The sequence below is a fragment of the Ailuropoda melanoleuca genome, chromosome 2, assembly GCF_002007445.2.
Source record: "Ailuropoda melanoleuca isolate Jingjing chromosome 2, ASM200744v2, whole genome shotgun sequence".
NCBI classification, from domain to species: Eukaryota; Metazoa; Chordata; class Mammalia; order Carnivora; family Ursidae; genus Ailuropoda; species Ailuropoda melanoleuca.
In genome coordinates, this window is record NC_048219.1 from 2,360,786 (window position 1) to 2,379,392 (window position 18,607).

Here is an 18,607-nt window from a genome sequence, read left to right on the forward strand (position 1 = left end):
ACCCCCCGCCCCCGCCTCACCCTCCAGTTCTTGGTTCCGAGTTCTCCACTCGAGGCTGATGGGCGCTGCCCCCTCGTGGATGAGGCACTTGAAGCTGGCGTCCTGGCCCTGCTGCACAGTGCTGCTGGGCGGGTCGATGGAGATGACGGGGCTCCTGAGGCCTGCGGGACGAGGCAGGCAGGGGGCTGGGCTCGGGAGGGCCGGCTTGGCATGACCCCCCTGCCTCAGCTCCGTGGTCTCCCCTCTACCCCCCGCCCGTGGCGTCTGCCACACTCACGGTAGGAGGACCCCGCGCTGGGTGGGACGGTGACTGTGAAGGAAGCCTCCTGTTCAGGGCCTGAGCCGCTGGCCACGCGGCACACATACTCGCCCGAGTCGGCAGGGGAGACGTGGGGGAGCCGCAGCTGGGAGCCGTGGGTCTGCGGTAGCGAGGAGGGGACAGCCATCACGCCAAAGCCCTGGGGTCCGGGCGAGTCCCCAAGCCCGCGGGGCCAGTGGCCCAGTCCTCCCTTGCGTCCCAGGAGCTCAGGGCTCCAGCTGGGAGTGACGAGGGAGCTTCATCTCCCGGATCCTCCATGTCCCACCAGCCTGCTTTATGGAGGAGGAAGCTGCCTCGGGGACAACTCAGCAGCGGGGCCAGAGCACCCAGGTCCCTCCTCCGCTGAGCAGCTCTACTCCCAAAGCTATGCCATCCCCTGGGCTGTGCATGTTTGCCGTGCAGAAAGCAAATGCAGGTTGAACCCTGCCTGCCCTGGAATGCTCCCCATCGGGCCCCTGTACCTGGTGCCGGGCGGGGAGGCTGCCCCCACGCTTGTACCACGTGACCTGGGCGTGGGCCTGCCCGGGCACCACGCAGTTCAAGTCCAGGGTCTGTCCTTCGGCCACGTGGGAGGAGGAGGCCTCAATGTAGATGGGCTGGGCCAGTCCCGGGGCTGGGGGCACAGGGAGTGGGTGAGAAGGGCAAGGCTCCCGGGGAGGAAGGCAGGGACTGAAGGTGGTGGCAGTGACAAGATGCCATGGGCTCATGCCACCCAGACCCAGGGCTGGTCCCCCGTGGTTGGGGGGAGGGGCTGGAGGACCTTCGTGGAGCAGAGAGCCAGAGCCCTGCTGGAAACGCAGGGAAGAGAGCAAGACCAGGAAGGGATTCCCCGAGCCTGTGTCCCAGCATCACCCCCTGCTCCTGTCACTCACCAGGAATGGGGCCTGGGCTGGAGGCCTCAATTGTGACAAGGACAGAAGCCTCCAGGGTGCCTGAGCCGCTGGTCACTCGGCACAAGTACTCTCCAGAGTCAGCCGGGGACACCTGATTCAGCCTCAGCAGGGGTCCGTGGACCTGGCCAGCATCAGGGCAAGGGCGGGGACAGTGAGCTGGGGGGTTGGCAGCCACGGCCTTCAGATGCCCAAGCCCTCTGGTACGTACACCCCAGGACTGTCACGTTTGGTTGTGAGGGCTGGATCCCGTGCAGGGCGACCCCCTGAGACCTTAGACACTGCCAAGTATGTTTATGACTTTTCTGTGGTAGGACAAACATCCTGAGTAACAGGTGCCTTTTTTTAATTGCACCCAGGTACTGGGAGGCCTGGGGTGGCTCTGCTGTGCCCAGCTTGTTCTTGACCTCCTGACTCCCAGTGATCTCCTGCTGCAATTTTCCCGAAGCCCTGGATGTTGGAGCCACCTTCCCTCCTGACTAGAATGAGGCAGGACTATTGGGCAGGGGTGGGGTGGGGTGGGGTGGGGAGTGCCCACATCCTGCTTTCTCCAGCCCCCGTACCTGGTGCCGGGCAGGAAGGCTGCCCCCGCGCCTGTGCCACGTGACCTGGGCGTAGGGCTGTCCAGGGACCACGCAGTTCAGATCCAGGGTCTGCCCTTCGGCCACGTGGGAAGAGGAGGTCTCAATGCGGATGGACGGGGCTCCGCCTGGGGCTGGGGGCACAGGAGGAGGTCAGTAAGCTGGAACTCCCATCCCTCTGCCCTCAGTCCCGATTCCTGGGTGCCCAGATGTTCAGACCAGGGGCCAGACCCCATACGGAGAGATGGCCTTGATCCCGCCCCCCCACTGCCTCTGAAGCCTGGGGCAGCTGGGCTGGCCTGGGGTAAATGGCACGCCCCAGACCATGGCCCCACTATTTCCTCTTGTGCTCCCAGCACCACCGGTGGCCAGGGCCCAGGGCCAGGCACCTCCATACAGGTCACTTGTTTTTCTCAAACTTGAGCAATGCGTGCCTAAGAACCCAGACTCTGGGGCCAGACTACCTGGGTTCAAAACCCAGGTCTGCCATGTATTAGCTGTAGGACCCTCGAAGAGTGACTTCACCTCTTCGTGTTTCAGTTTCCCATCCGTAAAATGGGGAGAACAGTCACACCAACCTCAAACAGTTATCGCGAGGATGAAATGGGTTAAACACATAAACAGAACAGGGCCCAGCATCTCGTAAATGCTAGACCACATTTATCACTTAGCGCTTCCCACACTATGATCGCATCTGCTACAGCCACATAGTAATTACTCACGTTTTCCTGTCAATTGATTCACTTAACAGAACCGGTAAATACTTAGCCCCATCACAGGCAATGATTAACCATGGCAGGTTTTGTATGTGGCTGTTTTTCTCTAATATACCCCCGCTAATGCGAAAGATTTTCATCAGGGCCTCCTCTCCAGATCACCCTCATGTACCCACAGAGGTGCAGTTCCAGCCTTTAGGGAACACCCGTATTGTTGCGAGAGTTCTGCTCTCCCCACTTCACAGAGGAGGAAGGTGAGGCACAGAGTCCCTTGTGCAACATCTCAGTGTGGACAGAGGAGCTGGGCCTCCAGCCCACATAGGCCAGGCTCCCAAATCTGGTTCTCGGGCCCTAGACATCCCACCTGACCTGGCTCCCAACCTCTGCCTGCTGGTTCTCCCCGGCCACCTCCCTTCTCCAGCCTCCTAGCCCCAACACAGGAATCCTCACCAGGGACAGGAACAGCGCTAGAGCCAGAGGCCTCGATGTTGATCAGGACTGAGGCCTCCAGGGGGCCTGAGCCGCTCACCACTTGGCACACATACTCGCCCGAGTCCTCTGGGGACACCTGGTACAGCCGCAGCCGGGAGCCGTGGGTCTAAGCCGGGGCAGGCCGGGGAAACAGGAGCAGAGTGAGAGAGCAGCCAGGATCCTGGAAGGCTGGGGCCAAGATCTAACCTCTGACCTGGGCAGGCCCTGTGCCCCCAGGGGCTCCCACGCTTTCTTCCTGAGTAGATCTTGGGGGAAGGGCCACCAGCCAGGGCCTCCACATTCAGCAGTCCTCCCACCACGTCCAGCCCCTCAACTTCCATACCTGGTGGTGAGTGGGGAGGCTGCCCCCACGCTTGTGCCACGTGACTTGGGTGTGGGCCTGTCCAGGGACCACGCAATTCAGGTCCACGGTCTGCCCTTCGGCCACGTGGGAGGAAGAGGACTCGATTCTGATGGGCACAGCACCGCCAGGGACTGCGGGCACAGAAGCGATTTGGGAACGACTGGGGTGGTAGGAGCCTCAGCCATAGACACCCCTGTCGCCCAAGGTAGTAACAACAGTTAACGCCTACTAAGCGCTCACAGCATGCCAGGCACCCTTGGAAACACTGTGTGTGTGTGAACTCGTTTATTCCTCACAGAATTCATGAACTTCCTTTGACCATGGAAACACTCTCTCCTCTGCACCGCCCATGACGGCGGCTGCTAGCTGCGTGCGGCTTTGGAGCTCTCGAAACGTGATGACGTGAATGTTAAACTTCAACTGTCATTGCCACGTTTGGCCAGTGGTCACCATAGTGACAGCAATGTGGGGCTGGAATGACCAGCATCCCCACGCTGCTGCTGAGAAAACGAAGCCGAGGGAGGAGAGGAAGTCCCTCAAGTCTCTTAGTGGCACAGGCAGGATTCGAACCCAAGCACCTTGCTGCAGAGCCCTTGCCCTGGACTGCCACCCTCACGGGACAGCTCTGACTGCCGACTCCCCAGGGAGCACCATTTCCTGTGTCTCCTGGTCCCTTCCCGGGCCTTTGTCAGACTCACCGGAGGGGCTGCTGGCACTGGGGGAGACTGAGACCATGATGGAGGCCTCCTGGGCATCGATGTTGTTGTTGGCCCGGCACACGTACTCGCCGGAGTCAGCTACAGACATGCGGTTCAGCCGCAGGCGGGAGCCGTGGGCCTGGGGGCAGATGGGGAAGGAGCAGGAGAGGGGTCCAAGGGCCAAGAAGTCACCAGCTGGTTCAGGCCTCCTCCCTGGCCTCCCTCATCAGACTTGCCGAGGCCACCCTCTGTCTACCCAGGGCAGGAAGGAGGATTGCCCCAGGACTGCCAGCGAGGGCTTCACTTCCAGTTCTTTGCCTGTGGGGTCTGTCCCCACAATGTCTGCCCCGGCAGGCAGGGGTTCTGCCCTCGTGGTCCCAGCTCCACTCTGTACCTGGTGTTGGGCAGGAAGGCTGCCCCCACGCTTGTACCACGTGATGGTGGCCTGGGGCTGCCCGGCGACCACACAGTTCAGATCCAAGGTCTGCCCTTCAACCACTGTGGGGGATGAGGACTCGATCCTGATTGGTGGGGAGACGCTGGGCACTGGAGACAGAGATGGACGGGCCACACAGCCAGAGTCAGGAAACAGTGATGGTGCTAGGGCCCTGTCTGCCTCCCCCCACACTCACTTGCCTGGACTGCCTGCCCTGTGCCCTCTCACCATGGGAGGAGCCACTGCCCTCGATGGTAACGATGAGTGAGGTCTCCTGGGAGCCGCCACCATTACTGACGTGACACACATATTCGCCCGAGTCGGCAGGTGTCACCTGGGGGATCCGGAGTCGGGAGCCCACGATCTGAGGGGGAGCACGTGTCAGTCAGTGGGTGGGGGCAATACCTCCGCATTGTGGGTGCTACTGCCCTGGACCCTAGGAGCCTCGTGGCCTTGCCTGGGCTGGCCGCCACCTGGGCGTCCTTCAGCACTCCCTCAGCAGCCTTCCTGAGGCTCTGGGCTGGGGTGGACAGTGCCTCTAGCCTTTGTACTGTTCTCACCGGTCACCTGGGCCAAAAGCCTGCTGAGGCCATCCCTGGTGACTCCACAGTCACCGCAGTGCCCTGCTGTGCTTTCTATTACACTGCTGTCACATGGCATGTCGGCCTCGTCTGCTAGTCTATGAGCTCCTGAGGCTAGGCACCGCTTCATTCCACTTGGAATCTTTAGTGAGTGCCAGGCCCAGACTTGGCCTGGAGCAGAGTCTCAGGGACATTCGGTGAGTGAGTAAATCCTAGAATGTTCTGTTAAAAGATGGGATCCAATTGGGGCAGTAGTGAGCCCATCGAGTAAGAATGCTCAATGTTTGCTGAAGGACTAAATGAGCACAGAAAAGACGTTGACAGCCCTCCTGAATCCGGTCAGGGCCAGTGTGCCCAGTTTTAGCGCCCCCACCCAATGCCTCATACCTGGTGCCGGCTGGGTAGGCTGCCTCCACGCTTATACCAGGTGATGGTGTGGGGGGCTTGGCTGGCCACCAGGCAGTTGAGGTCCAGGACATGTCCATTGGCCAGGGAGGCCGAGGACGACTCGATGCGGACGGGGTACACCACACCCTGGGCTGGGAGGGTGAGACAGGAGGCAGGGTGTGGGAGCCGCTGAGGCTGGAGTGGCCCTAGTGGCCCCCCCACTGTTTGTTATGACCCCTGAGATACTCACGGTGGGAGGGGCCAAGGCGCTGCTGGATGGTGACGAGGACCGAGGCTTCTTGGGTGCCCGAGTTGCTCACCACGCGGCACACATACTCCCCAGAGTCGGCCGGGGTCACCTGGGGCAGGCGCAGCCTTGAGCCATGCACCTGGGCAGAGCAGGAGGAAGTCAGGCTCAGAGTCAGGCCCTGGGGCTCCCAGCCAGGCTCCTGCTCCCTTCCCTGGCCCTGCTCCCAGCCCGGTCCGGTCAACTGGACTAGAGAGGAGTTCTTCCTGGAAAGACCACCATTCATGACCAGTTGATTCCCCTGCCCCCGTGTCGGGACTGGGTCCAATGAAAAGAAGTGGGTGACCAACATTCACTGACATGTGATGGGGCCGGGGAGGTAGGCAGTGTGAGCCCACTTGCCGGAGGAGGACACTGAGGATTGGGGAGGTCAAATGAGTGGCCTAAAGTTACACAGCAGGCAAAGTGGCAGTACAGTGTCTGAACTCAGATATGCCTGAATTCAAAGCCTGTGTGCTTCCCTCTGTAGTCACCAGGGTCCTTCAGGTTCCCCCTTAGCTCCATGCCTCCTACCTGGTGCTGAGCAGGGAGGCTGCCCCCGCGTTTGTGCCACGTGACCTGGGCGTGGGCCTGCCCAGCAACCAGGCAGTTCAGGTCCAGGGTCTGCCCTTCAGCCACGTGGGAGGAGGATGACTCGATCCGGACAGGAGGGATGACCCCCAGTGCTGGGGACAGAGGGCAGAGGGTCAATCCCTGGCTAGGAGGGGGGCTGTGAGTGAAGGTAAGGGCTATTGGTCTCGTGGGATCCTGCCAGTATCTCCCACTGCTGGGCCCCTAGCCCTGCCTCACCCCCCACACTGCTTACCAGGTACAGAGCCTGCAGGCTCAATGGTCACCAGGACAGAGGCCTCCAGGGGCACCGAGCCACCCACCACGCGGCACACATACTCGCCCGAGTCAACTGGGGACACCTGGTGTAGTCTCAGCAGTGAGCCGTGGGTCTGGCCGGAATGGAGGTGAGCTCAGAGGGGGCCCTCATGGGACCCCTGAGCCCATAACCTGCATGTCTGCCTTGCCCTCTGACCCCTGGGGCCTGACCATCAGCTCCATCCTGCTTAGGGAGAGACTTGTCCCAAGAGTACGAGGTGGCCAGGAGGAGCCATGGTGAACTGGGCTAATACCACCTTCCATCGATTCTAAGACACACTTTTTAATGCCTCTGAAATCAAGACATGTCTTACAGTGAATAGTTTTACAATCGCAAGTGGCAGCTTTGTTTCCTTAGCGGTATAAAAACTAACAGTGTGTCTTGCAGTTGATAGCACCTGAACTCCATAAAACACAGTAAGATTAACCACAGTATCACGGGAACAACAGCTCAGCGATTTCTACCTGCCAGAGCTCGGAGCGCTCTGGACATATGTTAAGTGCCTTCACCCTGAAGACAATTCTGTAAGACAGATAGCATTTTACAGACGCTGAAGGTATGGCACAGAGAGGTTAAGAAACCCGCTCAAGGGCACAAGCTGGTAAGCGGTGGGGGCAGCATTCACGCCCAGGCCGGCCAGTCCTAGAGTCTGGGTTCTAACCATTGCACTAGACACCTGTGTGACGGGCTCCAAGGCTTTCCCTGACTCCGAGGAGCCAGCCTCTATCCTTGACCTCCAGCACCCAGGGCCTCCCTCCCGTCCCCTTCTTGGCCTGCCCATCTTCCAGGACAGTACCTGGTGTCGGGCGGGGAGGCTGCCCCCGCGCTTATGCCATGTGACATGGGCATGGGCCTGTCCGGGCACCACGCAGTTCAGGTCCAGGGTCTGCCCTTCAGCCACATGGGAGGAGGAGGACTCGATGCGGATGGGCTGGGAGCTGCCCGGAGCTGGGGGAGAAGATGGTCCCCGGTCACTCCAGTTCTCTACAGCTGCCCCCGCCTACCCATCTTTGTCCCAGCCCAGCTTGGCGGCCCCACTCACGGTAGGCGAAGTTGGCCCCCTGCGTCCTGGTTACTGTGACTGTGATGGAAGCCTCCATCCCATTGCTGGCCCGGCAAACGTACTCGCCCGCATCAGCTGGCGAGGCCTGGAAGATGTACAGGCGGGAGCCGCGGACCTGGGCAGCCAGGGGCAGGGGTGTGAGAGTGGGGCTTCCCACAGCCTAGCAGGTGCCCCTCCACGCTGCTCCTCTGAGCTGGGAACGGCCAGCCGCTCAACTCAGGGGCCAGGACCCCCTCAACTCACTACCCGGAGCTCAGCCTGGCCAGCCCCTCCCACCTTTCTGCCATGGCGCACCTGGTGTCGGGCAGGGAGGCTGCCCCCTCGCTTGTACCACGTGACCTGGGCGTGGGCCTGCCCTGCCACCACACAGCTCAGATCCAGGGTCTGCCCCTCGGCTACTGTGGGGGATGTGGACTCGATCCTGACGGGAGGGACAGGTCCTGGGGCTGTGGGGAAAGAAGCAAAGGTAGCACGCGCCCCCCAGGAGAGAGGGCTAGAAGGGTCCACCTCAGAGCCAGTCTGGCCAAGCTCTCGTGTGTTTGGGGGTTTGGTGGCCTGGGCTTGATGTCCTCAGCTGAGCCGCCCTGAGCAGAGGGCCAGGGCAGGGGCCAAGCCTTGCAGAAGGGAGCAAGGAAGTGGGGGAGAAGAGGGTAGGTGAGGCTGGGGGAGAGAAAGAGGAGGCAGTTGTGCGGCCAGAGCAAAGTGACCAGAAGATGGCGCGTCACTCAGAGAAGCGCAGTCGCCAGCTCCTGCTCCCACCCTCCCAATGGCAGGCAGAGTTGCTAGGACCTCAGCACCTCGGAAGGCCCTCAGCCCCTCCTGTGTGCCCTGTCCTTGGCAGTTACTCACCAGGGATGGAGCCTGCAGGCGAACCAGAGGCCTTGATGTCGACCAGGACAGAGGTCTCCAGGGGCCCGGAGCCAAGCACCACGCGGCACACGTACTCGCCTGAGTCGGCTGGGGACACCTGGTGTAGCCTCAGCAGCGAGCCATGGGTCTGAGTGCAAACAGGGAGGGTTGGAAGGGGGCCGGAGGTGCCCTCTCCACCCCTCCAGCAGGCTGGTCCTAGGGGCTGCTGTACCTGGTGCCGGGCGGGGAGGCTGCCCCCGCGCCTGTGCCACGTGACCTGGGCGTGGGCCTGCCCGGGCACCACGCAGTTCAGGTCCAGGGTCTGCCCTTCAGCCACGTGGGAGGAGGAGGACTCGATGCGGATGGGCTGGGAGCCGCCCGGAGCTGGGGCTCCTCCGGGAGCTGACACAGAGGAACCAGTAAGGGGCCTGGGCTCCCGAGCCCCAGTCCCATAGCCCTGGGGCAGAGCGCCCTGGGACAGCACCAGGCCCTAGCTTGGGAGGGCAGATGGGAAGCCTTTCTAAGGCTGGGACCAGGCTTTTCTACCTCAGCACGGTCAGTCAGGCCCCTCCATCCCTCACCCACCTCCAAATTCGAATTTGAGGCCCATTTGTCCACCTATGACTTCCTGATCTGTGATGAGCTGCTTTGGCCGGCGGGCAACCAAAGCCCTCCAGTGCCCAGGCCGGGTCAACAGATGCAGACAGTTACATCATAACTCTCTTCTAGACAGTGTTTGTCATCTGCTCACACCACATGACAGTGCTATTGTCCCCATTTCACAGATGACGGAACTAACCCTAAAATGTGACATAACTTAGTTCAAGGCTGATAAAGGGTAGAGGGAGGATTTAAATCCAGGTTGGCCTGACTCCCAGCTCAGCTTAATCCTGACTCTGCCACTTCCTGGCAAAACCTGAAACAGTATCCTCACCATGAGGCCCCAGGTAAGCCAGGTCAACCTTATCCTCACCGTCGGTCCCCTCACATCCCCAGAGCCTGCCTAGAGCGCCCCCTCTTGTCCTGAGGTTACCATGGAGACCACTGGCACCTTCCCTGGGAACAGTGGGGGGACCCTCCTCACCTGGGGTGTAGCTCGGACCTGAGTGGGTGCTGTGGAAGACAGAGACGATGATAGAGGCCTCCTTGGGGCCTGACTCGTTCTCCACTCGGCATACATATTCTCCAGAATCAGCTGGTGAAACCCGGGAAAGCCGTAACCGGGAGCCGTGCACCTGGGACAGGGTGGGACAGAGGGATGTGACGACTGGGGGTGGGCTGTAGTCACCACTCCCTCTGAGCCTTGGTGAGTCATTCATCAAGCTCTCCCCAGCTCGGCTCTGAGCTACCGCATGACAGAAGCCGGAGAAGGAGGGAAATCAGGGCTGGCTGTTGCCTGTGGAGAGCATCGGGGCTGTGTGAAGGACCACATCCAGGTGCCCTGCCACAGGCTCAGGGACCCGCATACCTGGCTGTGGGGAGGCAGGCTGCCTCCTCGTTTGTACCACGTGATGGAGATGTGGGCTAGCCCTGCCACCACACAGTTGAGGTCCAGCGTCTGGCCTTCAGTCACAGACGGTGATGAGGACTCAATCCTGACTGGTGGGGAGCTGGCACCTGAGGCTGGGGCCAGAGGGGGATTGAGTCAGCCTTGGGGAGCCCTGCTTTGCCCTCCCCACTCCTTCAGTCCCCAGAGGCCCCGCACCTGGAAGGACAACCACTTGGATCCTGGCCTGCGCAGTGCCCGCGGGGCTGGTGGCCACGCAGAGGTAGAAGCCGGCGTCGGCAGCCGTGATGGCCGGGATGAGCAGCGTGGCGATGTCTGTGCGCTCGGACCGGGCCTGCCACACGGTGAGAAGGGTCAGCCGCCCGAGGGGGCGAGGCGGCCTGGTGAGGGCTAGCCAGCGAGGGTGGGTAGGGGGGCATGAAAGGTAGAGGCAAGCACAGAGCCAATACTAGGGCCCAGCAGGACACAGAGGGCACAGCCAGGTCGCCAAGTAAGAGGCCGACAGCTGCTAGCTGCCAGGGTACGCCCGACAGCAGGTCTGAGCAGGCTGTCATTCTGGAAGTGAGGAAAACCAGGTGGAGAGGAAACAGGGGAAGAAGTGGAGGTGGGAAGGTGGGAAGTGAAGGTGGCAGGACTCTGCTGAGACCGCGAGCCTGGCCCAGACGGATCTCCTCACCTGTGGGGGGAGGCTGCCCCCTTCCTTCCTCCAGGTGATGGTGGCGCTGGGCACCCCCGCGGCCCTGCAGTACAGCCTGACGGTGCGGCCTTCGTGTACTTGAGTCCTCTCTGGACTCACCTGGACCCTGGGCCCGCTGCCCCCTGCACACAGAACCCCGTGAGAACATCCCTCTGGACCGCCCAGGTGCTCCCAAGCTCCGCCCTCAGCCCTGTCCCCTCACCGTGCACGTGGAGCACAGCCCTGGCCACGTGCTGCCCGGCGCTATTATGGGCACGACACAGGTACTGGGCTTGATCCGAGGGCTCGACAGCTAGCAGGCGCAGGATGCCGCCGTGGATCTGTGCCTTCTGAGGGAGCTGGCCCCCAGGGCCCCCTGACGGAGAGAGGTGGGGTCAGCACCCACCGGGACTGGCACTGCCGGATCCCCTGGCTGGCAGACCCCACAGCCTCAAGTCCGGCCCCTGACCAACCCCCCACCTCCAGGAGCGGCGGGTCCTGCCATGACTTCACCTGTCCACTCAAGTGTGGGCGCGGGGTTCCCTGTGGCGCTGCAGCGGAACTCGGCCAGCTGCCCAGGCTGCACGGTGAGCTGAGGCGGGTGGATGGAGACCACGGGAGCGGACGAGGTGCCCGAGGCTGACGGGGGAGGAGAGGGAGTATGCGGTCAGGGTGGGGAGCGTCCCCCTTGCTGCTCTCTCTGCCTCTACTCAAGCCCCCTGTGGCTGTTCACGGAGTGGCCACAGGGAGCTTTGAAAGCATCCATGGGATCTTCATGCCTCCCCACTTCAGGCCCGTCCGTGGCTCCCTAGAGCTTTTGGGGTAAATTCCGAACTCCTGCTCTGATCCACCTCGGCTCACATCTTCAAGTTCCTCACTTACCACCCCCCACTTTTAAAAAAAAAATTATTTATTTGAGAGAGAGAGAGAGAGAGAGAGAGCACACAAGCAGGGGGAGGAGCAAGGGAGAGGGAGAAGCAGGCTCCCTGCTGAGCAGGGAGTCCGACTTGGGGCTTGATCCTGGGACTCCGGGATCCTAACCTGAGCCAAAGACAGATGCTTCACCGACTGAGGCACCCCGGTACCCCTCACCTGCCCCCCCTTCCATCGCTCCAGCTACGTTGGCCCTGCTGATGCTCAAACACATCAAAATGTTCCTGCTTCAGGGCCTTTGCACATGCTGCTTCCTCCACCAAGAACACTCCGCCAGCTCTTCAAGTGGCTGAACACCTTTTCTTCCTTCAGCTCTCAGCCCAGATGTCACCTTCTCAGAGAGGCCCAGCTTGAACACCCCGCGGAGAGTAGCCACCCTTCTCCTGCCTCACTGTCTATTCCTATCCCAGCCCTGTCACCATGTGGAATTACGCTGCTTGTTCATCTGTTCCCAGGCTTATTGTATCTCTATCAGAACCCGTGGTGCAGGGAGCCTGGGTGGCTCAGTCAGTTGAGCATCTGCCTTCAGCTTGGGTCATGATCCCAGGGTCAGTCTCCTTGCTCGGCGGGGAGCCTGCATATCCCTCTCCCTCTGCCTGCTGTTCCCCCTACTTGTGCGCTCTCTCTCTGTCAAATAAATAAAATCTTTTTTAAAAAACCATGAAAGAACCTGCAGTGCAGGAGGGCAGAGCTCTTGTTTGTCTCCTCCCCCATTTCTTCAGTCTGGCCAGGACCTAGCACCTCGTGGATGTTCACGAACTGTCAGCTGAATGAAGACATGGTCGCTGGTCCTGGCGGGCACGGGGGAAGGCTGTGTGGGGGGTGGGCCAGGCATGAAATGCCCCGTGTACCTTGCACATGCAGCGTGGCTGTGCCCTGGTCCATGGCGAACATGTTGGAGCCGGTGCACACGTAGGTGCCCGCGTCACTCGGCTGGACGTTGCGAATGGTCAGGATGCCGTTGAAGTCCATGGCACGGGCCGGCAGCTTCCCGTTGTGCAGGCGGGTCCAAACCAGGGTGTAAGCCGGAGACTGTGGGCGGGGCCGGGGGGGATGGACTGGAGGTCAGAGGTGAAGCCGGGAGACACCAGAAGGCGGGGCTTCCCTCCCTGAGGTCCAGGCCCTGCTCTGCCCACCTTGCTCTTGGCCGTGCAGATGAATGTGACGTCGGCTCCGGGGCGCACGCTCTGGCTCCGCTGCTCTTCCACCGTCACTGTGATGGGCTTGCTTGGAGCCTCTGAGGGGACAGGAGGACCCCCGTGAGCTGGATGCTGGCCCCGCCCTTGTCCTGTGGCCACTTTCTCTCTCTCTCCATCCTCCTGTCTGGGAGGTGCTCCCTTCCCAGGCTAGCTTCGATTCCACTGTGTTCCCTGGTGCCTCCCTCCCTCATCCTGGCTCAACCCCACAGTCCACCTTCTTGCTGCGGGCACTGAGCAGCCACGGGCTGTGATCAGACAGCACCATGCCATGAGTCCACCAGGCTCCACTTCAGGATCACAGACCACAAAACCGCTCTTAACACTTCTTGCTTTGCTCCAGCTGGGCTCCTCTGTCTGGCTGGAGTTCCCATCCTCCCCAAAGATTTCTCACCTCCTGCCAACCTCTCCACCCGCCCTCATCCCCTTCCACTTCCACAGCTAGGGGCTTCAATTCACACTCACTGAGGAAACTGAAACTACTAAGCAGGACTTTGCCCATCTTCCCAAACCTACCCGCCTTCGCTTCTGCCTGGTCCCCGCGGGATGAGATCCTCCCCTCCCATCACCCAGCCCCGTTCTGTCCTTTCATCCCCTCCCAAGGACTTCCTCCCGGGGCTGTGCTCTCTCTTACTACATCAGTCCCTCCTCTCTCTCCCTCCATGGATCATTCTAGAATTTTCTACCTTCAAAAACACTCCCTTGACCTGATACTCTCCTCAGCTACTGCCCCATTTCTTGGCCTTCCTTCAGAGTCAAGACTCTTGACAACGTTGTCTATATTTGCTTTCAACACCATCTCTATGCCAATAGTTCTCGAATTCATTTCTCTGCCAGGGCCTCTTTCCTGAACATCAGACTCACATCCCCAAATGTCTGCCTGATGTACCTGCTTAGATGTTTTCTCAAATACCTCGAAGGTCAACAAGTCCCAAACCAACATTGTGAAGCCCTCTGACCTGTCTGTAGCAGGTGCTGCTGGCGCCCTGCCCACGTCCCCTTGCCCTGTCACTTCAGAGCCCGCCTGCCTGACTTCTGCCAGCTGCTGCATTTCTATGCTTGAGGTCCTTCTCAGGCCACCGGAGACTACCGTGCCCGCCCCTGAGGTGGTGTAGAATGAAGGGGACCCGATGCTCCTAGAAGAGGCCTCAGTCAATCAGCCCTGGGTGGGGGGGGTAGCTCCAAGGTGCGTATTTTACTCTAGAGTTTCCCAGAATTTCTTTGGCTGCATTCAACAAGGGCTCCCGGTGGGAATGTGCTTGGTAACGTGCCCTTTATGGGATGCCTTCTCTTTCCTGCCCCACCTCACCTCCCAAATAAACCACTGGCAGGCACATGCTCATCCCAGACTCAGCTTTGGGGGAGCCCCAGCGAAGACATTCTCCCACCAACCCTATTCATCGCAGTAATGGCATTTCATTTGCCCACCTGCTGGAGTCCAGACCCCTGGGCATCAGCCTACCCTTTCTTGCTTCCTCATTGACTACAACCAAGTCCTGCCAATCCTGCCTCTAAAACTAGCCTCTACTCCATCATCTCTCCGTGTCCACGGCCAGCACCCCTGTCCAAGCACCACCACCCTCGCCAGCAGAGGAACGGGCCCGCTGCCTGTGTCCACAGTCCAGCCGCGCAAGACAGGTGTGGGGAGGCAGGGAGCAGGGACTCACCAGTGACCAGCAGCTCTGCCCGGCTGCTGTTGGCATGATGGAGATTACGACAGGTGCAGACATAGACGCCGGCATCTGAGGGCTGGACGCTGGGGAAGTGGAGCTCAGAGCCTGGTGGGGAGCGGATGGGAGCTCGTCAGGGCAAAGACACCCCTTCTCCCACCTGGCCCTGGGTGTAAGGACAGGATCCCAGTAAACAGGCCTGTGCTTCCCCTCCCGCTAGGGTGGCTCACAGAGCTGAGGGCCCCGGGGCCCCGGGTACCTTGGTGTCGCTGCTGGCTGCTGCTGGGCATGGGACGCCCATCCTCACGAGACCAGTAGAAGTAGTGGGGTGGGCTCCCGCTGACCTGGCACCGCAGGGAGTGGGAGCCACCTTGGGGCACTATGCTCTGAGCCGGATGCACCTGGACCACCAGTGGGGCTGCATCTGCTGGAGGAAGGACAGGAGAGATCGTTCGGAGAGGAGGCTCCCAAAAGGCGGCATTGTGTTGAGTCTGTCTCCCCAAAGAACTGGCATGCCCACCCTCAGCCCTCTCTCCCCTGGACATAGTAGCTCTCAAACTCCCTAGGCTCACCGCCTTGCCCATCCCCTTCACCCGGGGTCATGACCCCACTTACCTTGTGGCAGGCACCGGCTCCCCCGCACGTTGGGGTTACCCACGTAACCTGGAGCACATCTGCAAGAAGCAAAGCCCAGCTCTGTCAGGCTCCAGGCCCCAGGGGACTCAGTGCCTCACAGTGGACTTGGGGAGCCAGTAGCCCATGGGGGTAGGTCCAGTGTGGGGTGGGGAGGCTCACAACTCTGGAACGACTTTAGAGACCAAAGAGGCCCCAACACAGAGCCTCACTGAGCTGAGAAAGGGGAGCACAGGGCAACATCAGTAGGTTGGATAACGGGGTTAACAAGGCCTTTACTCTCCAGGGAAACACTCATTCAACAAACATTTATTAAGCAACTACGACGCTAGGTTACGAAAATACGACCGTGAACACGATGACACTCTTGCTCTTAAAGAACTCAGTCATGGGGAAACCAATATGGAAACTATGTAAATGAGAGTGAGAGACACAGACGAGGGGCACTGATCCAGCCTTGAGAATCAAGGGGCTCCCCAGAGGTGGCCCTGCTGAGTTGTTACATTCCTTCGGAGCAGACTGCACTCCTGAGAACCCCCCACTGCCTGTAATGATGTATTTGTATGATGCTTGCTGCCCCGTTTTCTATTACAGGTGTTAGACTCCCTGAGGCCTGGGACTGAATCTGTTTTGTTCACCACTTTATCTCCAACACCTTGGCATGCTACATGGCATACAGTAGATGCTCAATGAAAACGTGCTCAATGAGTGAATGAAGCTGAGCTTTGAAGGCTAAACAGGAGTTATCCAGAAAGGGGAGGTTTGACGGTGAAGAATGTTCTGTGTAGAGGGAACAGCACATGGAAAGACCCGAACATCAAGAAGTCACCTTGAGTAGGTTTGGGTGTCAAAAGTGGGATGAGCTTGGGCTTGGCCCAAGGATAATGGGGAATCTTGGAAGGGTTTTGGGCAGGGGAGAGATGTGATCCCGGCAGGGACCTTTCTGGGCAACACCACGCAGGGCTCTCACCTGTGAGTCTACCATAGCCCCCCCATCCATCCTATTTGCAAACTTACTGCTCACAGTACTGGCCAGTGTAGCCAGGTTCGCAGGCTGTGCAGCGGTACCCACCAGCCCCCAGGCTCTCACAGGTGCGGGAGAACCTGGGATAGGGGAGGCAGAGGTCAGGCCATGGGATGCCCACTCTCCACCCTGCTCTCTCCGCCCCCCAGTGGGAATGCTTCCTTGGGCCTTGAGCGAGGGCACGCACATGTTCTCCGGGTTGGTCAGTGGGCAGGCGCAGGGCTGGCAGTCCTCTGGTGTCCCCGCAGTAGCATCGCCATAGTAGCCAGGCGCACACAGCTCGCAGAACTCCCCGGCGGCGTTGTGCTGGCATTGCTGCAAGGCACGAGAATGTTGGCCGCTCGCCATTTGGCAACATTTACCAAAACCTGTACAATTCTGTAATCCCTTGGTCTGGAAATTCCACGTTTGTGAGCCTATCTTAAAGCAATCATTGTAGAATGGCACAAAGATCTCACTACGGGATGTTCACCTCAGTGGTGTTTGTAACAGCAAAATGTTGGAAACAAACAGAATAAGGAACCGGGTAAATGAAAATTAACATCCACCTCCATAGCTATCAAAAAGGATGAGGTCAATATATCACCGTATGGTAACCATATTGGAATTCGAAGTTTAATCGAAAAAATTTTTAAAGGTTTATTTATTTGAGAGAAAGAGAGAGCGAGCATGGGTGAGCAGTGAGAGGGGCAGTGGGGGAGGGAGACGGAGAGAATCCCAAGCAGACTCCTGTGCTGAGCGCGGAGCCCAATGTGGGGTTCGATCCGGTGACCCCGAGACCACAACCCGAGCTGAGTTGGATGCTCAACCGATGGAGCCACCCAGGTGCCCCAATAAAAAAAAATTTTTTTAAAGGATGATGTTGATTGCACTTTTAAAAAAAGATTTATTTATTTGAGAGAGAGCAAGAGCGAGAGAGAATGAAAACACGGGGGGTGGGGAGAGGGAGAAGCAGACTCCCTTGATTGCACACCTTACATTTTTCTACCCAAAAACCTCTAACATCACAGAAAAGTAAAGGTATACACCTGGGTAGGTGGGGACAGAGCTTTGTAATTCATGTTTCATCATAAAAATATGTGTTGTGTTTTGTTCTCCTCCAATGAGGTTCATGTTTATTTTATTAACAGAGCCTGTTCCTTGCTCTGTGTTTAGCTGTGGGTCTGTCAACCACCCAGTCCTTGACCCTGGGGGGCTCTACACACACACACACACACACACACACACACACACACACACATGCCACTCTGAAAAATTCCCAGACAAGTAAGTGTTTAATGATCTGTAAAGATGTTCATGAACTTGTAAGCAAAAAAGCTGATCATCAAACACAATGATGCTATGTTTATTTGTAAAACAAAAGGCATATTGATATGTGTAAATATTTGCCCAGAAAAAGAACAAAAGAGTTCCACCCACACTAATGCGGACAGTGATTACCTCCAGGTGGTAGGATTATAGGGGATTTTTACTTTCTTTTTGGCTTGTCTCTGTAGCCTGATGCCTCCAGAGAGAACAAGTGTCACTCTGGTGATAGGGACAGAGCAGGAACCAAAGTTTTCTTTATAAAGATGTTACTCCCTCATTCTGCCCCCCCCACAGAACTGCTGGTCCAGGCACTGTGTCCCACAGGCCACGCTCCACGACCTCGCCCCTGGACCTAGGCCTACTTTACCAAGCCCACCTCTCCCTGCCTCCCAGGCAGCCCCGGTGCCCCACCCAGGCCCCGACAAACCAATCTCTGCCCCGTGTGCAGCTTACCGAGCAGGCCCCAGTCTCTGGGTGGCACAGTTCTGAGTGGCCGTTGCATTCACACAGCTCACAGTGGCCGAGGTAGAGCCCACTGCCCGTGCGCGTGTAGCCCGGGGCGCAGTCCTGGGGAGAGAGGAGGGTTGGTCTCTATCTCCACTGCGGTCCCATCTGGAGCCTACAGACCAGAATCCTCTCCCTCCAGCATCTGTCCAGTCTAGGCTCCCATTGGCTCTAGGCTGGGAAAATGCCAGGCCCAGCTCCCCTCCCCAACAGCCTCCTCTCTCCGGAACCTTCCTCCCTGTCCTTGTGTTCACTTTCTCCACACTCCGGAAGCTGGGACCGTGTCTGTCCCCACCCTTCCTGGTACCCCAGGCACTCTGGAGTTACTGAAATCGCAGTTCACCCTTAACGGAGAACCCTTCTCCATTTGCCCTTTTGGTGCCTGAAAATTGTGGCAGGGTCTCTACTGACAAACTTAACTCTTTGATGAAAACACAAGGTTCAGGAGACCCAGATTTGGAATAATCCCTTGGAGGTCTTCACCTTCACCTTTATACTCAGTAAATAAAGTGAAAGAGGCACACATATGCTGGGGGATGTTTTTACACATCCTAAGTGAGTAATCATGGCTTCTGAAGACAAAGAATTTCTATTCACTACCCCTCCTTTGAAACCCCTCCAGGCCC

General features: G+C 59.0%; 1 protein-coding gene across 6 annotated transcripts in view; it reads right to left on the bottom strand.

Moving 5' to 3' along the window:
- HSPG2 (heparan sulfate proteoglycan 2) overlaps positions 1 to 18,607 on the bottom strand; it is a 96,720-nt gene that overhangs the window by 15,007 nt on the left and 63,106 nt on the right. For 4 of the 6 annotated variants that reach the window (XM_034646001.1, XM_034645998.1, XM_034645996.1 and 1 more), the window contains 33 exons: positions 17,931 to 18,044; positions 16,357 to 16,484; positions 16,163 to 16,249; positions 15,128 to 15,186; positions 14,772 to 14,939; positions 14,510 to 14,620; positions 12,783 to 12,883; positions 12,498 to 12,678; positions 11,227 to 11,352; positions 10,937 to 11,089; positions 10,714 to 10,856; positions 10,236 to 10,371; positions 9,999 to 10,153; positions 9,615 to 9,765; positions 8,763 to 8,932; positions 8,531 to 8,678; positions 7,976 to 8,127; positions 7,661 to 7,796; positions 7,415 to 7,566; positions 6,556 to 6,691; positions 6,264 to 6,415; positions 5,694 to 5,832; positions 5,444 to 5,595; positions 4,704 to 4,839; positions 4,434 to 4,585; positions 4,040 to 4,178; positions 3,321 to 3,472; positions 2,957 to 3,104; positions 1,773 to 1,924; positions 1,192 to 1,333; positions 781 to 932; positions 278 to 419; positions 21 to 161 (listed from right to left, as the gene is read on the bottom strand). In XM_034646001.1, the coding sequence (XP_034501892.1) occupies positions 21 to 161; positions 278 to 419; positions 781 to 932; positions 1,192 to 1,333; positions 1,773 to 1,924; positions 2,957 to 3,104; positions 3,321 to 3,472; positions 4,040 to 4,178; positions 4,434 to 4,585; positions 4,704 to 4,839; positions 5,444 to 5,595; positions 5,694 to 5,832; positions 6,264 to 6,415; positions 6,556 to 6,691; positions 7,415 to 7,566; positions 7,661 to 7,796; positions 7,976 to 8,127; positions 8,531 to 8,678; positions 8,763 to 8,932; positions 9,615 to 9,765; positions 9,999 to 10,153; positions 10,236 to 10,371; positions 10,714 to 10,856; positions 10,937 to 11,089; positions 11,227 to 11,352; positions 12,498 to 12,678; positions 12,783 to 12,883; positions 14,510 to 14,620; positions 14,772 to 14,939; positions 15,128 to 15,186; positions 16,163 to 16,249; positions 16,357 to 16,484; positions 17,931 to 18,044 (4,606 nt within the window). The remainder of the gene's footprint in view (positions 1 to 20; positions 162 to 277; positions 420 to 780; positions 933 to 1,191; positions 1,334 to 1,772; positions 1,925 to 2,956; positions 3,105 to 3,320; positions 3,473 to 4,039; positions 4,179 to 4,433; positions 4,586 to 4,703; positions 4,840 to 5,443; positions 5,596 to 5,693; positions 5,833 to 6,263; positions 6,416 to 6,555; positions 6,692 to 7,414; positions 7,567 to 7,660; positions 7,797 to 7,975; positions 8,128 to 8,530; positions 8,679 to 8,762; positions 8,933 to 9,614; positions 9,766 to 9,998; positions 10,154 to 10,235; positions 10,372 to 10,713; positions 10,857 to 10,936; positions 11,090 to 11,226; positions 11,353 to 12,497; positions 12,679 to 12,782; positions 12,884 to 14,509; positions 14,621 to 14,771; positions 14,940 to 15,127; positions 15,187 to 16,162; positions 16,250 to 16,356; positions 16,485 to 17,930; positions 18,045 to 18,607) is intronic. The other 2 variants (XM_034646007.1, XM_034645992.1) reach the window with 1 other exon arrangement.